Source organism: Notolepis coatsorum (assembly GCF_963971535.1).
Source record: "Notolepis coatsorum genome assembly, chromosome: 10".
In the NCBI taxonomy this organism is placed as follows: Eukaryota; Metazoa; Chordata; class Actinopteri; order Aulopiformes; family Paralepididae; genus Notolepis; species Notolepis coatsorum.
In genome coordinates, this window is record NC_140174.1 from 131,702,790 (window position 1) to 131,728,683 (window position 25,894).

The following is a 25,894-nucleotide window of genomic DNA, read 5'->3' on the forward strand; positions in this document are numbered from 1 at the left end:
TGGGGCAGCTACAGGCAGGTTTTAATCTATTCCATTCTACTATTTTATTGCACTACACTATTGCACTATTTTACTCTGTCCATTTTATCTTACTCTTTTTATTATTGTCTATTTAAAACTGAGGGGGGGGGGTTTCTCTGTGTGGAGTTAGCCGTGTTTGTGTGGGTTTCCTCCCCGGGACTCTGGTTTCCTCCCACGCCGTAAAGAGACATGCATGCTGGGTACATTGTCCTGCCCTTGCCCTTGAGCAAGCTACTGGCATTACAACTGGAGTTGGTCCCCCCGGGCGCTGAACTGCGGCTGCCCACTGAGTGTAGTTAGGATGGGTTAAATGCAGAGGAAGAATCCCCCCCAAGGGGATAATAAAGTATAACGTAAGTTAACTTGGGTTGGCTAGTTCTGCTGGTGGACAGAACCCAGCTCTTTGACACAGCATGGCGGCTCCTTTTAATGACCATTTTCTATTGCCGTTGTGTTTCCGCCAGGGTTCGGGGAATGCATATCAGTCCAGAAGTCAGGAACGCCATCCACGTCGGTGACAGGATCCTGGAGATCAATGGTCTTCCAGTGGCGTCGCTGATGGAGGAAGAGGTGAGTTTACACCACATTAAAGGAACCGACGGTAAGCAAATTTCCCAAAATGTCAGCGTGTTCCTTTAAACTATGATACCGTGCTGAGGAGCTGCTGAATACTTTGCTCACTCAGTGATCTTAAAATAATTCTAATCAAGCCTACTAGTATCAAGGTAATAACTTCACTTGCAAACGAAAATGTACAAAGCCAGTTATGTTTCAACAAGCGTGGCCCTTCCATAGATATAGTATACATGAGGCCGTGTGTTGATTATTATAACAACTGCACATGAGATCTTGACATTCCACTCATTCCTCTTATCTTCAACACATAGTTTAGCTGGGAGAGGATGGTATCTGGAATGACTCCAGAGGATGGTATCTGGAATGACTCCAGTAGTAGTGGTCTCACCCGAGCACCTTCACATTCCAATCCTGCTCTCGTTCACTACTACGTTTAGTTCCCACCAATCCTCTTTTCCCCAAGCTCTGCATTCCTGTGTTTAATTCCAATTAAAAACATAGCTGCACTCCGGTCATCTTGAACAACTCTGTTTGACAGCTAACCCTATCTTTGGATCATAAAAGTCACACCGTTTTTGGAGCGCCGCCCCCGCCGTAACCTTTATTCCGTCACCGTGTCCTTCCTCTTATCAGGGCCTTACGCCGACACCACTCCGTCGTTATACACATTAGCCGTTCGTCTTAACTTTTGACAGTTGACGCCTAACCTCGTTCCCAGTTTTATCTCCTCCGTGAGATAAAGCCTGGTGAAGAACTACGGCCGAAAGTGTCTATGGGGTAGAATTTCCGGTGTATGTACTTCCCCTGGAAGCTGCCTGAGAACGGACCAAACTTTTCCCGAATCCTGTCGGCAAACGAGCTAGAACGTCCCGGTCATGTAGTCAATTCTTCAGGCAAAGCCGTTGCAGTGGCTTAAAACGAGGAAATATTGTGCACTTCACACGTTTCTATAATTGTTTTGTCGAAACCGGAAAGCCTGTAGCCTGTACTTCCTGTACTTCCGTTTAGACATTTTAGGAGGCATATCTTTACCAGCCTAGTTGACGCCTAACAACAGACTCCTTCGCTCCGATTTGGTCCGTTTTTCCAGGTGGACAACCTCATCCATCGCACCAGTCACACGCTCCAGCTGCTCATCGAGTACGACCCGGTCCGGCAGCGGCTGGACAGACTCCGCCTGGGCTCCTCGCCGAGCCAGCTGGGCGGCCCCGCCACCTCCCGCATGCGCCTGTCCTCGCCGCCCGACACGGTCCTGGAGAGGACGGACGTGGCCGACGACTGCACCCTGAAGAGGAGATCTCTGAGGTGCGTTGGGCTCTTAGCTGAGCCACCGAGGAACCGTATAGCTCATTTAAATATTATTATTATTAAAATATAATAAATATAAATATATTAAATATTATTAAAATATATTTCGTTTTTAAGAATTTGTAAAGGATAGACAAAAATAAGCATGTGCTTCAGCCTATTCCTTTTTTCGGTCGGTGATTTTGGATTTTGTGTGAGAGCTTGCCTTGAATATGTACATTTGTGATTTACATTTTTTTATTTTATTTCTTTGCAAGTCCACACGGGTGTGTCTGTAAACAATACCGAAAAAATAAACTTCATTCATTCATTTTTTTTTTTTTTATCCACTTTTTCTCCCATTTTTCTATATTTTCTCCCATCCCAATTTCGTATCATCCAATTCAACCCTCCCCTGTCACGAACGCTGTTTCTTGCCTCCCACAAGCCGGCTGCAATGTGGACTAAGTCATACATAGCACAAGTCCCCTCCGGTACTTGAGGTAACAGCAGTCGCATCTTTTCACCTGCGCAGCTCGATCTCTCAGTGGCGAGGAGTAACGCGTGGGAGGCTCACGCTGCCCCCGACACTTCCTGATTCTACTGCGCAGGCGCACCAACCGACCTGTAGGAGTCGCTTGTTCACAACGTTCGATCCCCACCCTTCAGTTTTCCCTCCCCGTAATACGGCCAATGTGTATTACTGCGGACGACCAGCCAAACTGAAAACAATGTGGAGAGCTGGATTCGAACACGCGAATCCTAGCGTCTCCACACTGGTGGCGAGTGCCTTGCCCACTACACCACCTAGCCGCCACTTCATTCATTCATTTAAAAGATATCTTATAACTTTTTTCTGTATGGTGGTCTTATAGTTTCTCTAAAATAGTTTTTCCTGAAGCCTACTGCTTTATGGCTGTGAACACTACTAACAGTGGTGTTACTGAACATGCCGTAGTTGGACCTGATTGTAGACATGTTCTGTATTCGTTGAGGCCTCAGCTAACCGTCCTCTCTCTCACTCACTCACTCACTCACTCACTCACTCACTCACTCACTCACTCACTCACTCACTCACTCTCTCTCTCTCTCTCTCTCTCTCTCTCTCTCTCTCTCTCTCTCTCTCTCTCTCTCTCTCTCTCTCTCTCTCTCTCTCTCTCACTCACTCACTCACTCACTCACTCACTCACTCACTCACTCACTCACTCACTCACTCACTCTCACTCTCACTCTCTCTCTCTCTCACTCTCACTCTCACTCTCACTCTCTCTCTCTCTCTCTCACTCTCTCTCTCTCTCTCTCCCTCTCCCTCTCCCTCTCCCTCTCTCTCTCTCTCTCTCTCTCCCTCTCCCTCTCCCTCTCCCTCTCCCTCTCCCTCTCCCTCTCCCTCTCCCTCTCCCTCTCCCTCTCTCTCTCTCTCTCTCTCTCTCTCTCTCTCTCTCTCTCTCTCTCTCTCTCTCTCTCTCTCTCTCTCTCTCTCTCTCTCTCTCTCTCTCTCTCTCTCTCTCTCTCTCTCTCTCTCTCTCCCTCTCTCTCTCTCTCTCTCTCTCTCTCTCTCTCTCTCTCTCTCTCTCTCTCTCACTCTCTCACTCTCTCTCTCTCTCTCTCTCTCTCTCTCTCTCTCTCACTCTCTCTCTCTCTCTCTCTCTCTCTCTCTCTCTCTCTCTCTCTCTCAGGCGCAGTAACAGCATATGTAAATCCCCCGGGCCCACTTCTCCCAAAGAGCACCCGTTTCTCACGCGTGACATCGGGCGCTCCGAGTCCCTGCGCTCCTCCAGCAGCTGCTCGCACCGCATCTTCCGGCCCTGTGACCTCATCCACGGGGAGGTGCTGGGAAAGGGCTTCTTCGGACAGGCCATCAAGGTCAGTCACTCTTCTCTATTTTGTACTTTATTTAGCCAGGCAGGTCAATTAAGAACAAATTCTTATTTACAAAGACGGCCTGGCGAGAGGACAAAGGGGCGTCTCGAAGGGGAGCAATAAAACAATGAGATTAAATAGAAAAGAGACGGACAATACATACACCACAGAGGTAAGGGAAATAATCGAAACACACATGAAACAAACAACCAAATTAAATGACAAGCTATGTAATACATGAAGCAGAACAGACAAATCACAGTAAAGGGCTGGGTGACCGTTGCAGGTGTGTGTAAACAACTTTGAGAGTCCTTAAAAGCAGTGGGGGGGGGGGCAATTTGTTCTTTTGACTTTTGCATCTCGTTCCAACTGCTGGGAGCAGCGAATAGGAAGGAGGTTCGACTAAAATAAGTGTTAACACGGGGAACATCTACCGTCAACCCTTCCGCTTTCTGCTCTTCATTTACATCATGTTTCTATTCCACCGCTCCAGTCACATCCGTCACGCAGATCTACGCTTGGCTGTATTACAACACATTATTTGTTTTAGTAAACACTGTAATCAGATATCGGGCCAATAATGAGGCTAAAATAGGGAACAGCATCAGAAAGTTTCCCCCGGTATTAAAATACCCAGAGCCATTGATTGATTGATTGATTGATTGAGTTTTTATTGTGGAGTAAAAGACCGCATCCAAGGGATTAAAACATGAGAAAGTGCAAGCACTTACCGTATTTCCATCATCGTCCCTGATTTTGGACATGGACAGACATCAACATAGAGCATCATAATAAAACATAGAACATCCCCATAAAACATGAACCTGTATTAAACTCCTACACATACTAACAAGAGACTATAGACGGATACGCCCTACCCTCTCCTTCCTAGACGTGGCTACTCTACATTACACTGGCTAGCCATTTCTTTGTGGCACGTCTAAAGCTTCCCCCCTCTTCTATGCTTTTCAGGGCCACTGGAAGCTTGTTCCACTCCAATGCCGCAGAATATAAAAAAGTCTTTGTGCCCATTACTGTGTTGAATTTAGGAAGTATAAAATCTGTACTGCTCCTTCTATATGTATGATTGTCACGGAAGCGATTGAAGTAATTGGACAAATATTTAGGACCCTTATTTTGAACTATCCTGTGTGTAAGACCTAATTTGATATGAATTACCCTTTTATTGACCCGTGTGTAAGTTGCTTGGTTTTCTGCATTCTTCACGCGTTAGATCTTTCCTAATGGAGGGAAATGCAATATATATATATCTCTCAAATCATGTTTTTGTCCAGTGACTACAAACTAATGGTCCCCAAGTCTGTACTGTTAAGTAAACGTAACGGATCGGGCCCGGGAACTCTGGATCAGCCGACACTTAAAACGCTAAGGACTCCAAATCACACGCTTGGCTGGTGAACAAGTGCTACCGGCGCAGTATTAACATCTAGTTTGATTTACGCCGCTCTGACAGGTGACGCACAAAGCCACGGGGGAGGTGATGGTGATGAAGGAGCTACTCCGCTGCGACGAGGAGACCCAGAAGACCTTCCTGAAGGAGGTCAGTAACGTGGGGAGCGCTGATCCCAGACCAGATTGGCTCATGAGTCAAAGTGAGGTGTAGGTGGCAGTCATGTGACCTAAGCGCTGATCCTAGATCCAGTGCTGCTGTTGTTTTAACCCTTTCACTGCCAAACGGTTAACGCTTTCACTGCGACAATTAGGGCTGTACCGAATGCTTCGAAGCTTCAATCATAATGTTGACATTCGAATTCTAAATCAACATTCGAATTTTTTATTTAGTTTAATCTGTTTAAACAAATGGGGGTTTTCTTCACAGTTGCAGTTAAAGATTAGGCTACACTAATATTATAATATTATACTATAAGACGTCACCATTACTTTCATACCAACCGTGCCCTTATTGGATTATTTATGTTGACAAAACTGATGAGTTATATTAATTAAAGAAAGTTTATTTAATAAAAGAAAAAGATTTAATCATACTTCAATCGAAGCTTCGAATGTTAAAAAATGACATTCGGTACAGCCCTAGCGACAATACACAGAAGGTTAACCCTTTCACTGCCACACGACAGCCGGTTAACCCTTTCGCTGCCACACTACAGAATGTTCTGTAGTGTGGCAGTGAAAGGTTTAAGTATTGCCACCGAGGCTTCCCCGCAGAGCCAATCGGAGTCGTCTCGGGGTCGTTGCCGAGCTGTGATTTATGACGACCACACAACCGGGCCGTTAGCCAGACGTGTGTCCAGATTCGCCTCGTAGATGGATTGCTTTGTCTGTGCGGTTATTATTTTTGAAAGGTTTGGTTCGGTACTTGTAGGGAAAAACTAGTGATTTATATGCAGAGATACGATTTTAAACGGGAAAATTGATTACAGACGGGATTTGCTTGAATCATTCTTTCTTTCTTTGTGTGTCTGACTCTTAACCACCAAAACCTGCACAGATGACGTATGACGTATATCATGCTAGTCACAGTGGTACCATGTTTACTGAACCTGTGTATAAATTGTTTATTGCCTATATTTATTGTAACGTATAATATAACCGATAGGGCATACAGACAGGTCTGAGGTCTGCACCTTTGTTTACACCATTTACTTTCTCATATTTTTATATTCAGATCTAATTCTATTGCATATATTTATGTATTTCTACAATTATACCATGCCCATACCTGTACACCCCTTCCCCCATGCTGCTATGATGCCCAAATTTTCCCAAGGGGATCAATAAAGGAATATCTTGATCTTAATGATCTTATCTATGATTCTTTCTCTCACTCTGTCTTTCTCTTTTTTTCTCCCTCTCTCCCTCTCACCCACTCCTCAGGTCAAAGTCATGCGTAGCCTGGAACACCCCCATGTCCTGAAGTTCATCGGCGTGCTCTACAAGGACAAGAGGCTGAACCTGATCACGGAGTTCATCGAGGGAGGCACGCTGAAGGACTTCATCAGAGACACAGTGCGTTGACTCCCCGCTCCCCCCTCCCCCCTCCCACCCACCTCACGGCAGCCACGGAAACGTTGGCGTCTCTCTCAGAATAATGCGCTCTTGTCTCCCGAGCGAGCCGTGTGGGAGGCGGCTGCCCCGGAGTGACCTCTGCTCGGATACAGAGCTCTGGGTTCTGCAGTGGGCCGGCTGTGGCATGTGAACTACTGGCAGAGAGGCAGACGAGTGGGAGTTAGATGGAGCAAGTGTTCCCAGGTTAACCCTTTTTCACTGCAACGATACGGAAGGTTAACCCTTTCACTGCCACGCGACAACGGGTCAACCCTTTCACTGCCACACTACAGAAGGTTAACCCTTTCACTGCCACACTACAGACGGTTAACTAGTGTGGTAGTGATTGATTGATTGATTGATTGATTGATTGAAAATTGTATTAACAGATTGTAGAATGGGTACAATACAGTACGGCTCAATACACACAATTGTTAGGTGGATGCAGACCAGAGAAGGACTTTCGTCTGGTTTACATCAGGGTCCTGTAGAAGAAAGCAGGAAGCCGGACCAGCACTCTCAGGTTTCAACAAGTTTTAATCGCAGCCGAATACAAACATGTTTTGGAACAGGTGTTCCTTCGTCAGTGTTAATGGCTAGCAATGTTAGCTTGTAAAGATGGTGGCTATGTACAAGGTGGGCAGGAAGTGACATCAATGCAGGTGTGCCTGGAATTGCAAGTCAACTTTGACCTTAGGAAGAGCATTATAATATAATATGCTATAATGTGAAGTCAAATCAAATTAAATAAAATACCAGAAACAAAATAAACCTTCTTCACCAATGCTAGTCTAGCAACGTTCAAGACAGGGGAGGGGAGAATTGGCTATATGAAATTGGGATGGGAGAAAAATAGAAAAATAAGGAGAAAAAGTGGATAAAAAAGGGTTTACTGTCATGGACATAGTGAAAGGTTAACCTTCTGTAGTGAAAGGGTTAAACATTCAGCGCTCGTTTTCCTCACTTCCTACAGTGGGCTTTATTTCCCCCACCTTTTACAGTAGACTGTTTCAAGGGTTATTTACTCCACATTTCACGGTGGACTATTTCTGGACAGCAGTCCAGCCACAGTGATGAAAAGAGGGAGAGAGGTTTTACCCCCATTTACTTTCATCAGCAAGTGCATTTTAATCTATTTAATAAATTCCAAAATTAATTAAGATACCATTTTGAACGTAAAAATCTTTACCGTGTCTTCTTCTTCTAGACATGCTGGGAAGGTACAGGTGCAATTAGTCTTTTTTTAAGGTTTGTTTCACTTCATATAATAATGACACCTGACCGGCCTGTTGAAATGTTGGGATTTGTCTTAAAGGATAACTCCACTTTTTTTTTAAATTAGCTTATTTAACATCTTCCCTGGAGTTAGACAAGAAGATGCATACCTTTTTTGTCTCTGTGCGTGCATTTTAGCTTTGGGAATAGACGCTCCGTTAGCATAGCTTAGCTTCATCACTGGAAGTGGGGGAGGACAGTAGCCTTACAGTGCCTTACAGTGTATTGCAAGGTCTGACATTGACCAAACTTGATATGCATGACCTTGGTGGGCTCTAGGTCAACTCCTGAAAAGGGGGTCAATGTCAGACCTTGCAATCAAAAGTTAGGGGCGCACTGAAATTATGGCAAGGGTTATTAGCCCCCTAACTTTTGATTGCAAAGTCTGACATTGACCCCCTTTTCAGGAGTTGACCTAGAGCCCACCAAGGTCATGCATATCAAGTTTGGTCAATGTCAGACCTTGCAATACACTGTAAGGCACTGTAAGGCTACTGTCCTCCCCCACTTCCAGTGATGAAGCTAAGCTATGCTAACGGAGCGTCTATTCCCAAAGCTAAAATGCACGCACAGAGACAAAAAAGGTATGCATCTTCTTGTCTAACTCCAGGGAAGATGTTAAATAAGCTAATTTAAAAAAAAAGTGGAGTTATCCTTAAGAAAAGAAGGTGTTATCTTATATTATATGAAATTTAATTCCTGTCGAACTTGACAATGACCAAAATGTGCACTGTCAGCTGCTGTAGTCGTCACGAGGGAAGCAACAATTGTGATTGGAGGATCAAGAAAAGAGGGCGGGGTTTGAGGTCAATAGGGCTTCCGTCAGTGGTCATCTAAGTACATGGGCTTTCGTTTGTACAGTGCATTTCTAGCAGAGATGGTCGACGAGCGTTTGACTTGATGTAATGAGGCATTCTGTTCAGATGATGGTGTGTTAGTTAACCGCAATGTCCACACGGGGGGCTACTATTCATTTGTTGTTGCTTGTTTTCACCCTGCAGGACCCGTTTCCATGGGAACAGCGAGTCAGCTTTGCAAAGAGCATCGCTTCTGGAATGGTGAGTTGGCTGACCCCTGCTAGCAAAGACATTAGCGCCGGTAAAAAGACATTAGCGCTGGTGAAAAGACATTACTGTCGGTGTACATTTTAGCTGCAGTTTTCCAGCTGCCACACTATGTACAGAAGCCGTATACGATGTATTTCCAATCCAATCCAATTTAAAGGCGCAGCGCTTCTTTTCAGTTTGTGTGTGGAGACGAGCCCCTGTATCCCCTGTAACCTGTGAAACATCTCTGTACTCTGTGTCTATAGTATACATACTGTACTAACCACAGTGTCTATAGTATACATACCGTACTAACCACAGTGTCTATAGTATACATACCGTACTAACCACAGTGTCTATAGTATACATACCGTACTAACCACAGTGTCTATAGTATACATACTGCACTAACCACAGTGTCTATAGTATATAGTATACATACCGTACTAACCACAGTGTCTATAGTATACATACTGCACTAACCACAGTGTCTATAGTATACATACCGTACTAACCACAGTGTCTATAGTATACATACTGCACTAACCACAGTGTCTATAGTATACATACCGTACTAACCACAGTGTCTATAGTATACATACCGTACTAACCACAGTGTCTATAGTATACATACCGTACTAACCACAGTGTCTATAGTATACATACCGTACTAACCACAGTGTCTATAGTATACATACCGTACTAACCACAGTGTCTATAGTATACATACTGCACTAACCACAGTGTCTATAGTATATAGTATACATACTGTACTAACCACAGTGTCTATAGTATATAGTATACATACTGCACTAACCACAGTGTCTATAGTATACATACTGCACTAACCACAGTGTCTATAGTATACATACTGCACTAACCACAGTGTCTATAGTATATAGTATACATACTGCACTAACCACAGTGTCTATAGTATACATACTGCACTAACCACAGTGTCTATAGTATACATACTGCACTAACCACAGTGTCTATAGTATACATACTGCACTAACCACAGTGTCTATAGTATATAGTATACATACTGCACTAACCACAGTGTCTATAGTATACATACTGCACTAACCACAGTGTCTATAGTATACATACTGCACTAACCACAGTGTCTATAGTATATAGTATACATACTGCACTAACCACAGTGTATATAGTATACATACTGCACTAACCACAGTGTCTATAGTATATAGTATACATACTGCACTAACCACAGTGTCTATAGTATATAGTATACATACTGCACTAACCACAGTGTCTATAGTATATAGTATACATACTGCACTAACCACAGTGTCTATAGTATATAGTATACATACTGTACTAACCACAGTGTCTATAGTATACATACTGCACTAACCACAGTGTCTATAGTATATAGTATACATACTGCACTAACCACAGTGTATATAGTATACATACTGCACTAACCACAGTGTCTATAGTATACATACTGCACTAACCACAGTGTCTATAGTATACATACTGTACTAACCACAGTGTCTATAGTATACATACTGTACTAACCACAGTGTCTATAGTATACATACCGTACTAACCACAGTGTCTATAGTATACATACTGTACTAACCACAGTGTCTATAGTATACATACTGTACTAACCACAGTGTCTATAGTATACATACCGTACTAACCACAGTGTCTATAGTATACATACTGCACTAACCACAGTGTCTATAGTATACATACTGCACTAACCACAGTGTCTATAGTATACATACTGCACTAACCACAGTGTCTATAGTATATAGTATACATACTGCACTAACCACAGTGTCTATAGTATATAGTATACATACTGTACTAACCACAGTGTCTATAGTATATAGTATACATACCGTACTAACCACAGTGTCTATAGTATATAGTATACATACTGCACTAACCACAGTGTCTATAGTATATAGTATACATACTGTACTAACCACAGTGTCTATAGTATATAGTATACATACTGTACTAACCACAGTGTCTATAGTATATAGTATACATACTGCACTAACCACAGTGTCTATAGTATACATACTGCACTAACCACAGTGTCTATAGTATATAGTATACATACCGTACTAACCACAGTGTCTATAGTATACATACCGTACTAACCACAGTGTCTATAGTATACATACCGTACTAACCACAGTGTCTATAGTATACATACCGTACTAACCACAGTGTCTATAGTATACATACCGTACTAACCACAGTGTCTATAGTATACATACTGTACTAACCACAGTGTCTATAGTATACATACTGCACTAACCACAGTGTCTATAGTATACATACTGCACTAACCACAGTGTCTATAGTATACATACTGCACTAACCACAGTGTCTATAGTATATAGTATACATACTGCACTAACCACAGTGTCTATAGTATACATACTGCACTAACCACAGTGTCTATAGTATACATACCGTACTAACCACAGTGTCTATAGTATACATACCGTACTAACCACAGTGTCTATAGTATACATACTGCACTAACCACAGTGTCTATAGTATATAGTATACATACCGTACTAACCACAGTGTCTATAGTATATAGTATACATACTGCACTAACCACAGTGTCTATAGTATATAGTATACATACCGTACTAACCACAGTGTCTATAGTATATAGTATACATACTGTACTAACCACAGTGTCTATAGTATACATACTGCACTAACCACAGTGTCTATAGTATATAGTATACATACTGCACTAACCACAGTGTCTATAGTATATAGTATACATACCGTACTAACCACAGTGTCTATAGTATACATACCGTACTAACCACAGTGTCTATAGTATATAGTATACATACTGTACTAACCACAGTGTCTATAGTATACATACCGTACTAACCACAGTGTCTATAGTATACATACTGCACTAACCACAGTGTCTATAGTATACATACTGCACTAACCACAGTGTCTATAGTATATAGTATACATACTGTACTAACCACAGTGTCTATAGTATATCGTATACATACTGCACTAACCACAGTGTCTATAGTATACATACTGCACTAACCACAGTGTCTATAGTATACATACTGCACTAACCACAGTGTCTATAGTATACATACTGCACTAACCACAGTGTCTATAGTATATAGTATACATACTGTACTAACCACAGTGTCTATAGTATATAGTATACATACTGTACTAACCACAGTGTCTATAGTATATAGTATACATACCGTACTAACCACAGTGTCTATAGTATATAGTATACATACTGTACTAACCACAGTGTCTATAGTATATAGTATACATACCGTACTAACCACAGTGTCTATAGTATACATACTGTACTAACCACAGTGTCTATAGTATATAGTATACATACTGTACTAACCACAGTGTCTATAGTATATAGTATACATACTGTACTAACCACAGTGTCTATAGTATATAGTATACATACTGTACTAACCACAGTGTCTATAGTATATAGTATACATACTGTACTAACCACAGTGTCTATAGTATATAGTATACATACTGTACTAACCACAGTGTCTATAGTATATAGTATACATACTGTACTAACCACAGTGTCTATAGTATATAGTATACATACTGCACTAACCACAGTGTCTATAGTATACATACTGCACTAACCACAGTGTCTATAGTATATAGTATACATACTGCACTAACCACAGTGTCTATAGTATATAGTATACATACTGTACTAACCACAGTGTCTATAGTATATAGTATACATACTGTACTAACCACAGTGTCTATAGTATACATACTGTACTAACCACAGTGTCTATAGTATACATACTGCACTAACCACAGTGTCTATAGTATACATACTGCACTAACCACAGTGTCTATAGTATATAGTATACATACTGCACTAACCACAGTGTCTATAGTATATAGTATACATACTGTACTAACCACAGTGTCTATAGTATACATACTGTACTAACCACAGTGTCTATAGTATACATACTGTACTAACCACAGTGTCTATAGTATATAGTATACATACTGTACTAACCACAGTGTCTATAGTATATAGTATACATACTGCACTAACCACAGTGTCTATAGTATATAGTATACATACTGTACTAACCACAGTGTCTATAGTATATAGTATACATACTGCACTAACCACAGTGTCTATAGTATACATACTGTACTAACCACAGTGTCTATAGTATACATACTGCACTAACCACAGTGTCTATAGTATACATACTGCACTAACCACAGTGTCTATAGTATACATACTGTACTAACCACAGTGTCTATAGTATACATACTGTACTAACCACAGTGTCTATAGTATACATACTGCACTAACCACAGTGTCTATAGTATACATACCGTACTAACCACAGTGTCTATAGTATACATACTGCACTAACCACAGTGTCTATAGTATACATACTGCACTAACCACAGTGTCTATAGTATATAGTATACATACTGTACTAACCACAGTGTCTAGTATATAGTATACATACTGCACTAACCACAGTGTCTATAGTATATAGTATACATACTGCACTAACCACAGTGTCTATAGTATATAGTATACATACTGCACTAACCACAGTGTCTATAGTATACATACTGTACTAACCACAGTGTCTATAGTATATAGTATACATACTGTACTAACCACAGTGTCTATAGTATATAGTATACATACTGTACTAACCACAGTGTCTATAGTATACATACTGCACTAACCACAGTGTCTATAGTATATAGTATACATACTGCACTAACCACAGTGTCTATAGTATACATACTGTACTAACCACAGTGTCTATAGTATACATACTGTACTAACCACAGTGTCTATAGTATACATACTGTACTAACCACAGTGTCTATAGTATACATACTGTACTAACCACAGTGTCTATAGTATATAGTATACATACTGCACTAACCACAGTGTCTATAGTATATAGTATACATACTGCACTAACCACAGTGTCTATAGTATACATACTGTACTAACCACAGTGTCTATAGTATATAGTATACATACTGTACTAACCACAGTGTCTATAGTATATAGTATACATACTGTACTAACCACAGTGTCTATAGTATATAGTATACATACTGTACTAACCACAGTGTCTATAGTATATAGTATACATACCGTACTAACCACAGTGTCTATAGTATATAGTATACATACTGTACTAACCACAGTGTCTATAGTATATAGTATACATACCGTACTAACCACAGTGTCTATAGTATATAGTATACATACTGCACTAACCACAGTGTCTATAGTATATAGTATACATACTGTACTAACCACAGTGTCTATAGTATATAGTATACATACTGCACTAACCACAGTGTCTATAGTATACATACTGTACTAACCACAGTGTCTATAGTATATAGTATACATACTGTACTAACCACAGTGTCTATAGTATATAGTATACATACTGCACTAACCACAGTGTCTATAGTATACATACTGTACTAACCACAGTGTCTATAGTATATAGTATACATACTGTACTAACCACAGTGTCTAGTATATAGTATACATACTGTACTAACCACAGTGTCTATAGTATATAGTATACATACTGTACTAACCACAGTGTCTATAGTATATAGTATACATACCGTACTAACCACAGTGTCTATAGTATATAGTATACATACTGTACTAACCACAGTGTCTATAGTATATAGTATACATACTGTACTAACCACAGTGTCTATAGTATATAGTATACATACTGTACTAACCACAGTGTCTATAGTATATAGTATACATACTGTACTAACCACAGTGTCTATAGTATACATACTGTACTAACCACAGTGTCTATAGTATATAGTATACATACTGTACTAACCACAGTGTCTATAGTATATAGTATACATACTGTACTAACCACAGTGTCTATAGTATATAGTATACATACTGTACTAACCACAGTGTCTATAGTATATAGTATATGCACTAACCACAGTGTCTATAGTATATAGTATACATACTGTACTAACCACAGTGTCTATAGTATATAGTATACATACTGTACTAACCACAGTGTCTATAGTATATAGTATACATACTGTACTAACCACAGTGTCTATAGTATATAGTATACATACTGCACTAACCACAGTGTCTATAGTATACATACTGCACTAACCACAGTGTCTATAGTATACATACTGCACTAACCACAGTGTCTATAGTATATAGTATACATACTGCACTAACCACAGTGTCTATAGTATATAGTATACATACTGCACTAACCACAGTGTCTATAGTATACATACTGCACTAACCACAGTGTTCACATCATCCCTACTTTGCTCCTCATATCTCCTCCTCTTCTATTTCAGGCCTACCTTCATTCAATGAGCATCATACACCGAGATCTCAACTCCCACAACTGCCTGGTTAAAATGGTAGGTGACATAACACAGTATAGCTTGTCGTGCCCCGGTATGTTAAAAACAAGTGGTGATTTATTTATTTTTGACAGTTGGAGTTGAGCGACAGTTGAGTGTGCCCACCCCTTCTGACTTAACCCTTTCACTACCACACTACAGAAGGTTAACCTTCTGTATTGTCACGGTGAAAGGGTTAACCAAGACGGTCCTATCTATACAAGCCAGTGCTGTACTCCGTTATAGAGCGTTCCAGAGCTCTGGGGACGTGAATCTCCTCAGCCCAGTTACAGCTTCTAGGACTGTTTGACCCACGTTAGACCCACCCACATTGGCTCTTTATTGTTAGCCTGGATCTAGCCGGACACGTCGGACATAATACGCAGGCAGGCCAGCTCTCCATAGGGTCTGAAAGCGGCACACATTGATGACATCATGTAAAGGGGGCGACGGTGGCTCGGGAGGTAGAGCAGTCGTCTGGCAATCCGGAGGTTCCCGGTTCGATTCCCGCTCCTCCCGGGCAGCGTGTCGATGTGTCCTTGAGCAAGACACTTAACCCCTAATTGCTCCCGATGAGCAGGTTGGCACCTTGCATGGTTGCCTCCGCCGCCGTCGGTGAGTGAATGTGTGAGTGAATGGGTAAAATGTGAGTAACAAATTGTAAAGCGCTTTGGATAAAAGCGCTATATAAAAAAGCAGCCATTTACCATGTACACGGAGCTTGCCGGCGAAAATGGTCGCAGATAAAGTAATTTTGATGTACCCTGGTGATGTGATGGTGTCTTGTCAGGGGGGAACTCCTCCTGGTGCTGTGATTACATTATATGAAAAAGACGATACAAATGAAGTTTAGAACAGCCTTCACGCGCCAAGCTGTGTCTTGCTGCTGTTGTTGGTACAGACAGGGACACAACATCGTCTTTTCTCCACACTTTATGTGATTACAGTGCCAGGAATTTCCCCCGGCATGGTATGAGACCACGGTGAATCACACTTAAACTTTATGACCATTTTCGCCGGAAAGCTATTTGTTTATTTCTCAATGTGCCGCCTTCAGACCCAATGGGGAGTTGCGTACGTTCCATGGATCTGGCGTGGAGGGAAGCAACAGTTGCGATCAAGAAAACAGAGCAGGGTTTGAGATGGGTCTATTGAATTCTACGGTTAAATAAAATGTATATTATTTAATACTACAGGTATTACGTGTTAGAAAAAAGCCTGCACTGTACTGTAATGCCTGTGGATTCACTACATGCACTCTTCCCAAAGCGTTTTGAAGCACGTTCTTGATGAATGCAGCAGGCATGAGTACAGTGTGGTAGGGGTGGACGGTATAAACGGTATACGGTATAAACGGTATGAATTTGCTCTACGGTATGGATTTTGACTATACCTTGTAACCGGTAGAGCAGCTCTAAAATATCAATGATGTCATGTAACCACAGCGCGACTATTTCACTCGCATTTGCCCCTAAAAATAGATAGAATTAGTCATAGATAATAGATATGTGCAAACTGGAAAAAGTTATTTAGGAGGCTTCGCGCAGTGGGCGTGTCAACACGCAATTGTCATTTCATAATAAACACATATCACCGCGGCGCACAGCAAGTTTCAATTTCAGTTCCTGGCATTTTTAACCAGTGGAGAAAGGTAAGAGATTTCCCTATCGTTTTTCTTATATGAATTATTCTACGTTAATAAAACATACCTGGTGATCAACTACAGTTTGCTGTGAACATTATGATATGTGTGTAGTGTTCTGATAACAACGGCTGGTTGCTGGATTTTGCGAGAACCATATGCAGCTGCAGAGCCGCAGAATCCACCATAACCCACCCATCTGTACCGGCACAGTGCAGTACTCCAATTCAGCCATTGGCAATTCAGCCGTTGGGTGGGGGGCGCTGTTGAGCCGGGCCTGTGACCGGACCTGAAAGCGCCCCTACTCTGCGGCTCTGCAGTTGCATACTATTGGGATTCTTTGGGAGCAGCATGGAGTCTCGACTCGGGACTTAATTTTTTGGAATATAATGACTGTATACGCAAAAGTAGCCTAGTTTTAAGTTAAAATATTATAAATCTACATGCCTTGAGGATGTCATTATTTATATAGCCTGCCTATCAGGCAAAAAAAATTATTCTAACGGAAACACTGATACCGTGATATATACCGTTACCGTCTATGCTTCAAATTATACCGTGATATACATTTTAGACCATACCGTCCACCCCTACAGTGTGGGTGTTCTAACATGTCGTCCTACCCCCTAAACAATATACAGTACTCTTTTTTTTTTGCCCTTTCTCGACTGAACCAACCAAAACAATCAATTGTTCGGAGAGGTGGTAGCTAGGGGTGGGGGGGGAATTGATATGTAGTAGTATCGCGATACTTTGCGTGGCGATACTGTAGACAGGGACGCCAAGTATCGATATTTAATTATTAATTTTTTAATTATTAATTTTTTTGTATACGTTAGTTGCATTGTTAATTTCAATACCTGTAATAGTACAGTAGTCCACACACACACATGTGCATTCAGTTAAATTGGAATATGACTGTTATACAAACAGTTCAGTTTGTCAGGTACATGCAACACAGATTACAGTGTTTACATCCGTCTGCTTGAGAAAATACCATGTTCTGCAATAAAAATGATTGAAGTGAGATGAACAGACTGAACTTTTTTTTATTAGATAAAACATGTTTACAAAGTTTTACTTTGCAGTTGAAAAAAGGTAATACATTTAATTTGATCAAAAGAATTATTATAATAATAAGAAAATTCGCAATACTCAGCGTATCGCGATATATTTAGTATCGCGATACTATCGTATCGTGACGAAAGTATCGCGATAGTATCGTATCGTGAGGTCTCTGGCGATTCCCACCCCTAGTGGTAGCCATACGGTTAGAGAAGCAAGCTTTTGACCAGGTCGACGGTTGACTTGTTTGGATCCTGGAAGATGTGAGGAAACATGAATAAGTGTAAGCTCTCTAAGCTCTCCCCTCCAACGGATACACGGTGAGAAGGAACGTCATTTTTGACACGACGTTTGACTCTGCCTCTTCTTCTTCTCCGACACCACCAGGACAACACCGTGGTGGTCGCTGACTTCGGCCTCTCTCGGCTGATTGTGGAGGAGAAGGTCAGACCCCCGCCTGAGAAGCCTGCCTCCAAGAAAAGGGTGTTCAGGCGACTGGACCGTAAGAAGCGCTACACGGTCGTGGGGAACCCCTACTGGATGGCCCCGGAGATGCTGAACGGTGAGCAGGGGGGGGACACTGAGTCAGTGGTGAGTTGGTCATGAGACGGGGTTGCACACCGTTCAACCAGGTCTGTGAGCAGGAGCACGCACACGCACATGCACGGATGTGCACGCGCGTGCACACAAGAATGCGCTGCACTCAACTGATGCGCCAACTCGCCAAGTACTCACCTGGCTACTTTGCATAACAATCTGACAGGTTGTCAGGTGTGTTCAAATACATCCTCTGATACATTCACACAACTTGTGAATGAAATGTGTTCCATTCCATTCCTAGAGGCAATTAGGCATTGTCTTTATTCTGTGCGCACACAAGGGAACATTAATGCGCATGCGCGGGAGCGCTCGCCCGGGACCGCACGTGCATGTGGCGTCATTAAAACACAGTGCAACCAGGTATGAAATCACCAACGCACCACTGCACGGAGTTGAGGATGACACTTGTGGGAGAATATAACGGATCAATGAATGTACATAGTCAAATATAGACTTGGTTAAACACGGGTTTATTATACCCAAATAGGTACAAGTAAGATCAGAGTTATAGCTGGTTGCCTCAACGAAGACAATGGCCTGGGTCCCCAGGAGAGCTCCAGAATCCAGTCAGACGTGGCTCTTTATAGTAAAGAGAGAAAGGGATTCTGGGTAGAATGGCCCAGGTATTATTGGAGGGGGGGGCCAGGGTGAGTTAGAAAGGCGGGGGGGGTATCGGGTGAGAGAGACGATTGGGTTGAAGGAGTCAAGGAAGGGGCGGGGGGGTGAGTTAGGAGGATGAGGGGGGGGAACATGGGTTCGGGGCTGGATAGGGAGGTGTAGTCTGACATCACTTTGGTCCGCCCGCGAGGTCCACCCGTATAGGGATTTATCATTGGGAAAATGGATTATCAGCTATTGTAACAATTCTGCCGCATGAACATTGGAAAGCTTTCCATTTTTGCACAAAATTAGTTCCCTTCTATCACTAACATTATTGTTTAATCATTTTTGGTTGAAATCAAATTCAGCGATTTTTCTTTTTTTCGATTAATTGCGAATATTTTCATGTTGAGGTATAGATTGTGGATGAATAAGCACAGAAAGGTACACCATGCAAATGTTCATGCTTTATTTGTTTTAAACGAGACGATTTAGAAATGGGCAATGGGGAAATACATTGCAATTTTGCAAGGTGGACCGGCCGGAAACAGCAACGATGTAACCACTATACTACCTCCCTATAGGGTTGAAGGTGAGAGACAAAATGTGAATGGATGGGGGAGGGTAATGGGGGGGGGGGGGGGGGGGGGGTGTTGGAACATGACTGGGAGATTGTTTGAGGGGGAAGGGGATCATTATGCCACACATTTTTATAATTTATTCTGTCTGCTGTTGCTCTTTCAGAGCATTTTCTTTCCACACTGGGGCCACACCTGTGGAATCAACTGCCAGGAGGATCCATCAGGACCTCAGACTCCCTCAGGACCTCAGACTCCCTCACTGCCTTCAAAGCCTTAAGACTCCCTTATTTACATGGGCGGCTACGTGGCGTAGTGGGCAAGGCGCTCGCCACAAATGACGGAGACGCTGGGCTTGCCTGTTCGAGCCTAGCGCTCCACATTGCTTTCAGTTTAGCTGGTCGTCCGTACTAATACACATTGGCCGTATTAGGGGGTGGGAAACTGATGGGTGGGGATCGGGCGTTGTGGACAGCGACTCCTACAGGTCGGTTGGTGCGCCTGCGCAGTAGAATCAGGAAGTGTCGGGGGCAGCGTGAGCCTCCCACGCGTTACTCCTCGCCACTGAGAGATCGAGCTGCGCAGGTGAAAAGATGAGACTGCTGTTACCTCAAGTACCGGAGGGGACTTGTGCTATGTATGACTTAGTCCACATTGCAGCCGGCTTGTGGGAGGCAAGAAACCGCGTTCGTGACGGGAGGGTTGAATTGGATGATACGAAATTGGGATGGGAGAAAATATAGAAAATGGGAGAAAAAGTGGATCAAAAAAAAAAGACTCCCTTATTCCCTTAGACTCCTCTGCCTTCCACTAGGACCTGTTCTGCTGCTCCTGTTTTTACTTTTAACCTTGTATTTTCTCTTTTGCTGTGAAGCACCTTGAGATATCGTTTGATTTTGAAGTGTGCTATATAAATTAAATGTATTATTTATTATTATTTACTCTATTCTTTTTTTTATCATTCGTCTCTCAGGGAAACGCTATGACGAGAAGGTGGACATTTTCTCTTTTGGGATTATGCTTTGTGAGGTAAGAGCGCTGCTGATGCCCCCCTGGGGATTCTAGAAACAACCCCAAACCCTGTCGACTAAACACACACTTCAATCAATATCTGAAATGAAGAACAAAAAGAAACGATTAACCTCCGTACTGTCTTTTACTATCATGCACTCTGCTCTAGTACTAACCAAAGTTAGGACAGCCGAAACCTGTCAAATCTGTTGCCGTCTTCTAAAGACACACTTCTTCAATCAATATCTGAAAAAAAGAAACGAACCTCCTTACTGTCCTCTGCTGTCGTGCACTCTTCCTAATATACTAACATGCACTCTTCCTAATATACTAACATACACTCGACACTGCAGCACTCAAGTTTGAACACTTTGATGAACATTGTTACTCAGCTGAGAGTTGTACCCTTCCTGCTGACTTGTAAGTCGCTTTGGATAAAAGCGTCAGCTAAATGTAAAATGTAAATGTAACAGGGTTCCCACAGACATTGCAAAATTAAATTCAAGGACTTTTCAAGTACTTTTCTAAGCACTGTTTTCCATTTTAAAAGGGCATTTAAAAGGATACAATTCACTTTTAAATGCTGTTTTTTATTGAAATGAAAATCGGATCCAATATGTATGGCTTAAAACCAATTTCCGATAATTAGTTACACTTTAGATTAAAAATATATATTTCTTGATTCAGAACCATTTTATCATGGATGAACAATGCGAATGGTTGATTTGAATTGCAAGGACTTTTAAGCACCTTGTTTTTAAGAAATGGGCTGTTTTCAACGGATTCCAGGCCTTGACTTTTTTTTGGGGGAAATCAAGCACTTCAGGGACCTTGTGTGTGCGAACCCTTATCTAATTACATTTGCCCACTCACTTAGCGACGAATCTGTTTTCAAACTCCTATTTAGTTTGGTTCAGTATGTCCACAGTGTCGGCCACCTGGGATCTTCATTGATGGGCCGTTGTCTCCTCTGTATTTCAGATTATCGGACAGGTCTACGCAGACCCAGAGTGCCTCCCCAGAACTCTGGACTTTGGCCTGAACGTTGACAAGTTTCTGGAAAAGTTCCTCCCAGACGACAGTCCACCAGCTTTCTTCTCATTGGCCGTGGCCTGTTGTGATCTCATACCCGATAACCGGTGGGTGTTCCATGTCGCTGCAGTAGCTACTGGCCAACATCTTGTTTGTCGTGAGCGATTTGATAAATACTTCAATTTATTGATTTGGGTGACCGCTACTTAAAATAATTGAAAGCAAGACGAGAATCAGCGTGATGTGGTCTTAACCCTTTCACTGCCACACTACAGAAGGTTAACCTTTCACTACCACACTACAGACTGTTAACCTTCTGTATTGTCGCAGTGAAAGGGTTAACCATTTGGTAGTGTGGTAGTGAAAGGGTTAATCAATGGAAAACAGTCATGCATTTAGAAAAGAGGGAATTCATTGTCGAAACGGCAGGTCACCCACATGTGGGAAAATTCTCCCTCACCCTGTGTGACATTATCCAGGCTATTTCTTGCCTCTAGAAGTTCACAGAAGTTTTGAGATGGCATCTGAGCTGCCCGCCATGTGCAGGGACACGCCCCTGCCCCCAGAGACACGCCCCTGCCCCCAGGGACACGCCCCTGCCCCCAGAGACACGCCCCTGCCCCCAGAGACACGCCCCTGCCCCCAGAGACACGCCCCTGCCCCCAGAGACACGCCCCTGCCCCCAGGGACACGCCCCTGCCCCCAGGGACACGCCCCTGCCCCCAGAGACACGCCCCTGCCCCCAGGGACACGCCCCTGCCCCCAGAGACACGCCCCTGCCCCCAGGGACACGCCCCTGCCCCCAGAGACACGCCCCTGCCCCCAGGGACACGCCCCTGCCCCCAGGGACACGCCCCTGCCCCCAGGGACACGCCCCTGCCCCCAGGGACACGCCCCTGCCCCCAGAGACACGCCCCTGCCCCCAGAGACACGCCCCTGCCCCCAGAGACACGCCCCTGCCCCCAGGGACACGCCCCTGCCCCCAGAGACACGCCCCTGCCCCCAGGGACACGCCCCTGCCCCCAGGGACACGCCCCTGCCCCCAGAGACACGCCCCTGCCCCCAGGGACACGCCCCTGCCCCCAGGGACACGCCCCTGCCCCCAGATTGCTTCCTCATGTTCTCCCTTAACCCTGCCAGCCTGTTTTTTTAACCTCTAACCTCTGTGCTCCTCCCCTCCCCCCTCCCTCCCGCAGACCGCCCTTCCAGAAGTTGGAGGACTGTTTCGAGGCGATGACCCTCCACCGGGAGCTGGGCATCCCTCTGCCCGCCGAACTGGACCTGCTGCATCACACCCTCTATCGTCTCCACAGGCCGAAGAAGGACGGCCCCCCGGCCGAGAGCGCGGACCCGGCGAGCCAGACGGTGGCGCCGGCCTCTCCGGACGGAACCGGCGTGGCGGATAACGCCACCTAGCGGGAGGGGGGGGGGGGGGGGGCGGACGCTGCGTCCCTGGACCCCCAAACAACCTTTTTTTGCTCCGTCTGAACCTCTGCACTGGTAGAAAAGCAGACCAGAGAGGGAGACAAAACAATAAACCTGTGCCAACAAGGAAACTGGATAACCTGAGCTTGCTGGAACCAGCCTCTCGGCTGTTATGTGGGATATTAATTCTTTAACCCTTTCACTGCGACAATTTCACTGCCACACTACAGAAGGTTAACCCTTTACTATCACACTAAAGGGTTAACCTTCTGTAGTGCGGCAGTGAAAGGGTTAAGAGTGGCGGTGAACTGCAGTATGTGTGTTTGGAAACGAGAGAGGCGCCGCATTTCAAGAAGAAAATCCTTTTTGGATTAGAAAAGACTCTTCCCTCCACCAGCCCTCCCCCACTTACCCCCCCCCCCCTTGATGTACACACCAGGAAATGCAGGGTTTTACTCGTGTTTACCTTGTATTACAAGAACTATGTCGTTTTCCTTCATCATACAGCGTGACGAAGGAAGATATTTTTTTTATCTAGAGGATGGTCTTTCATTTATATTTAATATCTGTCACCACGTGAAAGGGGTTTTAGTTTTGAGTGGCCTTGTTTTTAATCCTTCCACTTGGCTCTGGCGTTTGTGTGTGTGTGTGTGTGTGTGTGTGTGTGTGTGTGTGTGTGTGTGTGTGTGTGTGTGTGTGTGTGTGTGTGTGTGTGTGTGTGTGTGTGTGTGTGTGGAATGCAGAGATCAGCCTTTGCACAGGAGAAGACTCACAATTCGCTGCAGCAGCAAAGACAACAGAGATGCGACAGGCTTGGCTGAAGGGCGTCTCAGAGAAAACAGGCAGGGCCTTGAGGGAACTTTGTTTACCACTGAGAGAAGACAGGAATGACTAGTGCAGTAGCGGAAGCCAACCACACGGAGGATTAAGCTTGAGGAGAAGCGACCACATGGCGAGCAACTTGGTCGATGGGTCGTTCTGTTCTGAGGCTTTGCAGTCGTCTTGTGGAGTAACGATGTTTTGACCAAATAAGCTCGGCTCTGTAATCTTTCAAATAAAACGTTTTAGAGCACAGGGAAACATTGAACAGCTGTTGTCAAACTTATCTTCAAGAATAAGACCTATAATTTTAACCATTTTGGTCACAGTAGGCATAACATTTATTTACAGAACTGCTGTCACGTCGCACAGAGATCTGATTTGCCTGATTGACTATGATCACCAAGTCGTTTTAACTTCTTGTGGGCGAACAACCGCTGTAATATTGGCAGAGTTCCCCAAGTCACTTGGCTCTATTGAAATCTGGACTTACGGTGCCTGGTAGCCTGCGAGCACACAGTTGGTGATCACACTTGAGTTTATAGAGAAACAGATGTCCATGTTAGGCTTTTATTGGCAAAGCAGAACCACATCACACACCACGTCACACAGTGCCTCACCTTTTAATGTTCCTTTACTCCCACGTTCCTGTCTGTTTTAGACTATGTTGAAACTGCAGAGAACTGATCGACTACACTACTCACTAATTTGTCAGATGTTTGCCTTGTGTGCACACAAACCGTATCGACTACACTAGTTTGTGGATGTTGTTTACCTTGTGACACACTAAACCGTTTTTGTATCCTCGTTGGATAGGTTTCACCTGAATTAGAATGATCTCACAATTAGGCTAATGAAATGTAATTTCTTAAACCACTGAATTAACACTTATTTCAATTTGTTTATATGTTCATATTTTGCCCAACTGCCGTTATGGTAGAAAGTGTTGGTGCTGGGGTGTTTGTAAAATCTTTTTTAGGGTTTTGTTGATCAGCTTGATTTGACATGGTCAGATTATTTCACTGCTGGTTGTCCTGTGTGTATGTCGATGCTCAGTGGGACGTAGTGTTCCCCAATACATCATGCAACTTAACTAAAAAAGTGACTTGTACAGATAAAACTGGATTTATATATTTTTTCTCATCAAGGAATGTATAGAACGTGTATATAATTATGGCTTTAATCAGATGGCCTTTTCCTATGGGGATCATGGACTTGTAGATTTTGAAACATTTTGTAGTATACGAGATATGTATAATGACTTTTTGCTAGCATCATCTAAGGTACTGACGAATTAAACTTGTAACCACTATCATTTGTATCATGGTAGTGTTTCTTAAATAAACATTTTTAAAACACTTTATCCTCATTCTGTTTTGTAATAAATCGATAAGTTGATTTTATCAACAAATCTGAAGTTTGTTTTCTACATGCAATCAGGCAGAAGGACCTCTGCTTACCAGGGTCCTTGAAGTGCTTGATTTATAAAGTCAAGACCTGGAGTTGCTTAAAAACAGCAATTTTTTTTAAACAAGGTGCTTAGTCCTTGAAAGTAACAAATT

The 25,894-nt window shown here is 43.1% G+C and overlaps 1 protein-coding gene across 1 annotated transcript in view; it reads left to right on the plus strand.

The window, feature by feature from the left end:
- The window catches only part of limk2 (LIM domain kinase 2), a 103,090-nt gene extending 77,400 nt beyond the window's left edge, over window positions 1–25,690 (plus strand). Inside the window, exons 6-16 of the mRNA XM_084323983.1 lie at window positions 486–591; window positions 1,688–1,902; window positions 3,561–3,747; window positions 5,219–5,305; window positions 6,601–6,732; window positions 9,048–9,104; window positions 15,513–15,578; window positions 18,655–18,829; window positions 21,019–21,074; window positions 22,038–22,195; window positions 23,285–25,690. Of these exons, the coding sequence (XP_084180109.1) occupies window positions 486–591; window positions 1,688–1,902; window positions 3,561–3,747; window positions 5,219–5,305; window positions 6,601–6,732; window positions 9,048–9,104; window positions 15,513–15,578; window positions 18,655–18,829; window positions 21,019–21,074; window positions 22,038–22,195; window positions 23,285–23,504 (1,459 nt within the window). The 3' untranslated portion in view covers window positions 23,505–25,690. The remainder of the gene's footprint in view (window positions 1–485; window positions 592–1,687; window positions 1,903–3,560; window positions 3,748–5,218; window positions 5,306–6,600; window positions 6,733–9,047; window positions 9,105–15,512; window positions 15,579–18,654; window positions 18,830–21,018; window positions 21,075–22,037; window positions 22,196–23,284) is intronic.
- The last annotated feature ends 204 nt before the right edge of the window (window positions 25,691–25,894 follow it).